Genomic DNA, 8,481 nt, shown 5'->3' with positions numbered 1-8,481 from the left:
TCCTTGAATGGTACTAAAAGTGGAGAGGGGAAGCTGCAGTCTAAATTCTCTTCATGTTGGTTGTGGCTTGTCCTAAGCACAGTCATCATAGCAGCACAATTTCCAGAAAGAGATCTGAAGAAACAAGAAAATAGAGTCTAGGATCATAAAAGTAGGTAAGACAACTGCAGGTTGTTTAATGAAAAACAATGAAGCTGCTCCTTCCTCTCCAATAAGAACAGAAAACATTTTTTGGAGTTTGGTTGGTTTTTGTTTTTTCTTTATGTCAGCTGATACAAAATGTATTAATTTTTGGATTTTCTATTGTTTGTTAATAAACTTTTTATCTTTTGAAATACCATTTCCTGGGGAAAAAATCTTAAACGGTACAAATCGGTAGGGGATAGAGGTAAAGCCTAAATGTACCTTCCAAAAAGTGTATCTTAAAATTTAACGTTTATCTATTAGGCATTAAGCATTGTGCTACAGAGTTAATTGTGATATAGGGGAAGCAGGCTTGAATTTGGAATTAGAAAAATGGTTTCAAACTATTTATTTGCTATATCGTTATGGGTAATTTAACCCGAGTCTCATTTTCTTGTTTATAAAATGTGGATAATTATGTTTATCTCACAAGGTTGTTAGGGATTAAGAAGAGATAACCTGTGTCAATGGGACAGCATAGTGCATTGTAGGTCTTCAATGAATAGCCAGGAGAGTGCATGTAAAGGCCAGTGATAAATCCAGTAAGGGAGATAAGACGTGTAGACAAACACTTTAAAAATACACGGAGGAAGGTCAGGCGTGCCGATGTCACTACAAAAGTATTTAGAAAGTGCTACGGAGTGCTAAAGGAAGGAGGAGCCGCACTTGCGGCGATCGGGGAAAGGTGCTTAGGGAAATTAGGAAGCGCAGAAAGACGTCCCCCCAGCACCAGTACCTCACCCAGGCGGATTTCCCACCGCTCCTCCGCCCCCCGCAGCCCTTGGGATGTCAAACTGCCTCCCGCGGCTTCCACGCCAGACTGGAAGAGCACCGCACTCTAGCCTTGCTGGACTGAAGCCAGGCACCTTGAGCTTGGGTGTCCAGCACCAGAATCTTGGCACGCGTGCACCCTGGCCGGCCCGACGACGACAGCACTAACTGGCACCCACCCACCCCTAGCTCCGTCCCGATTTTAAGCGGAGGCATGCAGGGGTAAGGGAGAGGCTCTCCCAAGTTCCTAGCCTCCGTTCACCCACTTTTCCCGCAAGCACAGCCACCACAGCCTCCCAACTTGTCCTCACACCACCCGCAGGGGCATCGCGGAGGCCTCGGACTGCAGCGGAGCTACGCTGCGTACCCAGCTCCCCAGCTCTCGGGAACCTCGCGGCGGGTGTTCGCGTGCTCGCTCATCGATTGGCACTGCCTTACTCCTCGGCTCCAGTCGCGGGGAAACCAGCCCCGAGACTGGGAAAGTCCGGCTGAGCGCGGGGCGGGAACCAAGGCAGCCGGGCCAGATGATTGCCGATCGCACGGATGAGCGCGGATCCCGGCTCGCGCTCCGTCTGGCGGCGCCGGCTAGCCTGTGCCGTGCGAGGTCGGAGTCGCGCTTCCGCCGCCCCCTCGCCTCGCGCCCGCGAGCGCTCGACCTGCCCCTGCCTCCGGGAGGGCCGCCCCGCGTAGGGCTCTCGCGCCGCCCGGGGTGGGAGCTGGCGCGCTGCTGAGGGAGGGCCAGAGGGAGGGAGCGCGGGCGGGCGGCGGCGGCGGCGGCCCCTCCCCTCCCCCTCCCGCCGCCGCGGAGCGCGCAGGGAGCAGCCGGGGGCTCGGTGGCGGCGGCGTCTGGCCCCAGCTCCTCCTCCTCCTCCATCTCCTCCTCGCTCCCTCCATCTGCCGTGGTTATGGCCAGTCGCTGGAGCACAAAAGAGTCTCCGCGGTGGAGGTCTGCGTTGGTCTTGCTTTTCCTCGCCGGAGTGTACGGTAAGTGTCCGCGTCCCTGCGCCCCGCTGACCGAACAAAGCTGGGGCGACCCTGGGCCCCGAGGCCTCCAGGACAGGGGTTCCCCGCGAGAACCGGGGAGAGACCCCCGCCGCCGGCGGGACAAAGACCCGGCGAGGGGTGGATGCCCCGAGGGTGTCCCCACACGAAGATGCTTTCGTCCACTCACCACCTCCAGACCCTCGGGATTGTCTGAGAGGGGTTTGGGCGTCCCGGCCGGAGGGAGTCCCGGTGAAGCGAGGGGGGTGGCGGGCGGACTTCCCGACCTGGGCCGGAGGGCCCCTTGCACAATCCACACACACAAAGATGTATGACTGTGTGAGAAGAAAGAGGAGGTCGCCCTCGCCGCTGTCGGGACGGTCCTGCCACCCCTGACCCTTCAGGGGTCAGGAAGTTCTCTCCCTAGTGAAATTCCCACCGTACCAATCCCCCATCTTCCCCACTCCCTGAAAAAGCAGCCGGCTGCTCTCTTCCCACTCCTGCACCTCGGAGGCCGAGGCTCTGTCGATCCCGGGCGTGCTGGATCCTGTCCCTTCCCCAGAAGCAGCACGCGGGAGAAGGCCAGAAAATAGTTTCCAGCCCCACCTCAGTCTCTCCCTTAGGGCGTAGATGTCTGCCCTGACTCCTAGTTCATTTGTCATTTCATCCATCATTGGCCGCTAATGTTGTCACTGTTGCTTCAGTACAGTCTGTGGATTGCGTTGCATATACTCCTTTGAGGTTAAGAGACGGCTGAAGCCTGTGTGTGAGGACTAAGCTTTATATTACATCAGGGTCTGAACTAGAGCTAAATGGAATTAATTAGAGCGTTCATTGCTTGAGACTTGAGTTCTGCTTCTGACTTCACAGTTCTTAGTTTATCAGTGAAACGCATTGAAAAAGGTGTTTCAATGAACACAGTTAACCTTTACTTTTTAGAATGGTGTTTTTATATCTTCAGAAGGAAATAATTAGAAGTTACCGTTCTTTGAAGATTTCACTTAGAAAATGTCTAAGTCATTTGCCACAAGCACTCACTCCACTAATGGTGTGGTGATGGAGTTAAGTCAACACGTAATTCACCAGCAAGTATTACCTCTTTTGAAAGCATTTATCTGTGGAATTGAATGATGGTAACTTTTAAAACCTGAGAAATTACAGTAAATGAATTTAATGAACATAAATTAACGTTTACTGACAACCAAAAAATAGTTTTTCAGTGTGATTCAAAAGGTATTGCTTGCTGCGTGACCTGGTTAACATATTATTATTTTTGTTTGTTTGGGGTGGGGGAAGGTTTGGTCCACATTTGATGTAATAATTGCCAATGGTATGCTTGTGTGTGATCAGAAAACCCTGTGCGTGACTTTTGAGTGTTAGTTGCATCAAGTCGCTGTGATCTCTACTTGCCTGATGACTTGTGGGTTTGGGTCTACACCAGAGATCAATAAGCTATTATGTTGTTTATTCTAGCCTGAAGGTGGGTATAGTTCTGCTCTAGGTTTGGTGTAATGGCCCAGAAGAGAGAAGAAAGCAAGAAGGCATCTTTAATCTAGGGTGATTAGAAGTGTCCTGCTTTGCCCTCTGCTATAGTCAAAATTGAATCTTAGCGATGTCTGATCAGAATGGATAAATAAATGAGCTCTTTTAGCTCTTTCATTAAAACTTGTGTCATTAGTGTTTGAACTAAAAGTCTTTTTGCCTCCAAGGATAAGGGGCTGTGAACCCTGTAATTTGTCTTGGTACATTTTTTTGTACTTGTACACAAAACGACTTTCTGGTAGGTGCTTATCAAAGATTTATCTTTTTGGAATTTGTCTTCAGTGAGGAATTGTTAGTAGGCAAAGAATGAAACTCCTTTTCCAACAGTGGAGGGACCATGTTATAAAACTAGCAAGTAATTGTGCCAGGGTTGATGTCTCAAGCCACAGCAAGTTTCAAAGTATAAGAAAAAAGGAGGTAGTGAGCCAGGCAGAACATTAAACTATGTGAGCAGAGATTAAAGATACCCTTCACCCTGCAACTGGGGAAATTCTCTTTATAGCTGCACTTTTGTCCTCTTCTGTCTCTCCAGCCAAATGTGGGTTTATATGAGAGAGGAAAAAAAAAAAAAAGCTGTAACAATAATATGGGGGATGTGCTTCTTTAACAGTAGTGGGGTTTGTTTAATCTGAATATGCACTAGTTGTGTGGAGTAGTGGATGCATCCTGAGAAATATCCATCACCTTGGACCTGTAGGACAGATATTAGCTGTAATTTATGAAACTGTCCCTGATACATCAAAAAGTGGTTTGTTTTGTTTTTTTAAAGTGGCTTCAGGAATAATTGGAAATCATTGTTAAAACAACTGAGTATTCAGGGGTGCCTGGGTGGCTTAGTGAGTTAAACTTCAGACTCTTGATTTCAGCTCAGGTCATGAAGTCAGGGTCAGGGGATCAAGCCCCATATTGGGCTCTGTGCTTAGGGCAGAGTCTGTTTGTCCCTCTCCCTCTGCTCCCCCACCACCACCACGTTTGGGCTTGCACGCACTCCCACACGCTCTCTCTCTCAAATAAATAAATAAAATTAAGAAACAACAACCAAGTGTTCATAGACTCAGTGAAAAAACACAGGTTGGCCAATATTTAGGCAGTTCCAATATTAACTCTTCACAGGATGACTCAATCCATTAATGGCAGTATTAAATGGCTCCAAGTTTTGCTGTGAATCTTTGAAACAATTCATACATCTTTTTAAAAGATTCTCTTTATTTTGGTGTTTATTCTCTTCACATGGCCATTTTAGTGGTCTATGTACGTGACTCTTAAAGGTGACCATTTTAGTGGAATAGTGTGACAGTTACATTTCTACATTACTTTTCTGAATGTCAAAGCTTTATTTGAAAGACTAACTTCTGATATGAAATATCATTAATATATTCTGGAAGTAGTTGTTCGAGAACCAGTAATTATCTTTCAAGAGCTGCTATATCTTAGCTGCTGTAACTTAACTATTGAATGTGCCTAAGAGTTAGTAGAAAGTAAAAGTTGACCTCTGCTGTTGGGAGTTTGAAGAGATAAAAACATTAGCGGGAGCAACTATGGGCTTTGCTGGGCATTGTTGTAGGCCTGCTATAAGAGAAGGTGCTTCTTCAGATCTCGCGTAGGGATGTCTGGCTTTTGCAAGTGCATGGAGGTTTCCAAAACTGTCTCCTAGTCAACAGAAGCTGTTGGTTGGCTCATCTCTCAACCTATAATTTGGTAATCATAACAGTTCCATTACTTTATATTTTCCACTTCTCTTTGTCGCCCAGATCATTGCTTTCTAACTTTTTTTTTTTACGGAAACCCACCCTGAAAATACATTTTATGTTACTCCCAGTATACAGAACAAAACAAAGATTATGAAATAATACTCTTACTACCTGTGATGCTCTCCAACATTTTATATTCTATTTATTCCTCCTTCTTTCACCCTTCCTCTCTTCATTTGGTGGTTGGACTCATTAATTTTGGACCCACTAATAAATTGCAGTTCTTAATTTGGAAAACACAGCCCCAGATGAGACCTTAAAATGTAATTTGAAATGTTTGTGGTATTTGTATATCATTTTACAATAACCTTGGAGAGTTGCAGATGGTTGGTTTCTGGCCACTTGCTGCCAGAGCATTTGATAGCAGTAAGAACTCTTCCTGGCATACACTGACTGGCCTGTGATAAAATTCTTCCTTAAACTGGTATTCAGCTAATTATAGTCAAAAGTCTTTGCTATACACAGTACTGTTCTAGAGATTGTGGTAACATAAAATATTGTTTTTATTCTTGCATTTTATATCTAATGGGTAAGTCTTTTCCCATGAATTTTATGGAACATTCAGCAGAATTTTATGAATTTCCAGTTTAAGCATAGACCAGAAGTTCCAATTTTAGAAAGGTTGTAGAAATAACTGGAACATGAGAAAAAAATCTAAACTAGATTCCAATTACTTCTAAAAAAGTCAAGCTTGATTACATAAAATATGTTGAATAAAACTGAATTAATTGCTTAACATAAACCCTTCCTTGGGTTTAGAATCTAAATTATATCCATATCCTGGGGACAATATGATGGTACACAGCACATTCTATAAAATTCTAAGCAGGCAGAAAGTGTTAAATGACCACTTTCAGAGGGCTAGCTGTGTTCTAGGAAGAATATGGAGGAGCTTTGAATGATATATGGTAAAGCATTTAGAAGGTTCCTAGAAAGTAAAATCTCTGACAAAAACATAAAAGTGAAGTCAGGCTGAAAAGTGAACAGCAGTTAAAGAGAATGGAAAGAAAAGACTGACTTTCGTGGTTAGACAATTTAAAGCTTATCAAGAAATTAAGAGAACAGTGAAACCTTTTTGTGTTTCTGATCTGAGGTGTTTTTGTAGTTGAGGTTTTTTCTTTTTTTTTTTTCTTAACTTTTATCAATACTGTTACAGTTAAAAAAATGAAAGGTAAAACGGGGTAAATATAGATGAGATTTATATAGATTTAAGCGAACAGAAAATGTTTTTATTTTAGAATGAGTTTTAATCTTGTTCTTGCTGCAAGTCTTTATAGGTAAATGAAGGTTGTTCTAAATTTGGGAATTGAAGTTGAGTTAATGATCTCTAATTTCTAAGGTTACCTTTCCCTCCAGGTTCTTCTCTTTTTCTCCTTACCCTCCCCCACCGTTTTTTTAGGGGAGGAGTGAGGGATAGATGTACACTACTTATTCCCATTTTCTAAAGCGTAGGATTAGATCGTGTAAATACAAGTTACCAATCTATCTGTTCAGATGCATGTCATCAGTCTTTTTACCTATGTGCAACAATGGGTGTATATATAGACCTATCTCTATATTTTTAGTTTCAATACTGAATTAGCCTAAGGAATCCTCACTGTCTAAGCTATATAAGGAAGGGAAGGAAACTAACATTTATTAAATTAAGTTTGTAACATTTATTAAATTAAGTTCAGATACTGCACTTGGTCTTTCTTCATTGCCAATTCATCTTTCGTAGGTCTCATTTGGCAGTCCTGTAAGGTATTTGTCATTTTTCTGTAGAAGAGAAAATTGAACCTCAGAAAGGTTGTGACTTATCTAAGATTAAGCCACTAGGAAGTAGTAGAGCCAGGATTGCAACCAATCCTATCTCTTCACTCACTCATTCGGTTAGCAAATGTTTGTTGAGCACTTGCTTTTATCTGGCACTGTGTAAGGCCCAACAACCTGATGAACATAGTTTCTGCCCTCATAAGGTTGACAGTCTAGTAAATAAGTATAATAAGATACTGATAAGGGGCAGAGATAGTGAATAACAGACACAGGGTAATTAGAAGAAGACTTCTTTGTAGAGTCATTTGTAAGACCTAAAGGATGGCTAACCATATTATGATTGGGAAAAGAGGGCCTTGTGCTTGGGAACCACATGTGAAAGACCCAGAGCCAGGAAAGTGCTGATGTGGAAGAGCTGGTGTCACAGGTAAATGAATAAAACCAGTGTAGCTGCAGCACAGTGGTCACACAGGAGAGTGGCAAGGTGAGCTTAGAATCTTAGGCAGGAACTCAGGGCTTTGGAAACCATGGTAAAGAGTTTAGATTTGAGTGTAACTATGGAAGACGTTTAAGTGCATATCATATGATTTATGGTTTGAAAACAGTCACTTTTGCCCACTCTGTGGAGGATTGTTGTGAAGTAGACAAGAGCAGATATGGGATGATCAGGTTTTGGCTGTGATCCAGGTGAGGGACAGGGGACCTTGGACCATGGTAGTAATAGTGCAGATAGAAGAGTACGGATTGCCTTTTTGATGGGAAAGAAAGGGATGCTTCCTCTCTTGTCACAACAGGAAAGGAAGAAAATATTGATGCCAGTGTACTTAGGTCTGTTAAAAGTTTCAGGGTGGGAAGATGGAGATTTCCTAAAGTAGTAGGACATGGGATCAGGTGAGAGTGACAAGGAGGGAGGAGAGATTGAGGGTGATTTGCTTCTATAATTCAGTGGAGGAGTTTAGACCCTTAGGAATTTAAGTTTCTGTTATTTAAGCTAGAAAAGGGAAGCTAAGAACACTCAATACAAGAAGGCATATTGTGGTGAACAGCTGTATAACACATAACAAGAAAGAATGAGGATTTCAGTTATAAGGGGGAGGAGCTTAACAAGTGTCCTGTGGAGAAGTCAGGTCTAAGGACTGTCATTTTTGTTAATGAAATAAGTATAGAACATAACTTTCTACAGTGTTTTAGGAGTATTTCAGGCAAGAAGCAAAGGTTAGAATAGAAGATTTAAGAACCTTTTTGCCCAAGTTAGGTGCTTTATATTAAGTGGTCAATTAAAGATTGCTTTATACCTTGGAAGAAGATAGGATGTATTGGTAGTTTAGAAAGTTTCAAAAAATTTTGGAAAAAGTAAATGACCTTTTTACCTTTATTTCCCTGGATTGCATAGTTTATTTACAGAAGATACAACCGTAGAAGATCCTGAAACCACGAAATTTACACTCACATTCATACCACTGAGTGAGAGTAACTTGATATCTACCTTTAATTCACT

General features: G+C 43.2%; 1 protein-coding gene across 1 annotated transcript in view; it reads left to right on the top strand.

Moving 5' to 3' along the window:
- Positions 1–1,756: 1,756 nt before the first annotated feature.
- Positions 1,757–8,481, top strand: part of LRP12 (LDL receptor related protein 12) — a 72,389-nt gene continuing 65,664 nt past the window's right edge. Inside the window, exon 1 of the mRNA XM_008689355.2 lies at positions 1,757–1,938. Within this exon, the coding sequence (XP_008687577.2) occupies positions 1,860–1,938 (79 nt within the window). The 5' untranslated portion in view covers positions 1,757–1,859. The remainder of the gene's footprint in view (positions 1,939–8,481) is intronic.

This window comes from Ursus maritimus, unplaced genomic scaffold (genome assembly GCF_017311325.1).
Source record: "Ursus maritimus isolate PB19 unplaced genomic scaffold, ASM1731132v1 scaffold_9, whole genome shotgun sequence".
NCBI lineage: Eukaryota > Metazoa > Chordata > Mammalia > Carnivora > Ursidae > Ursus > Ursus maritimus.
This window is presented reverse-complemented; position numbering and strand designations above follow the sequence as displayed.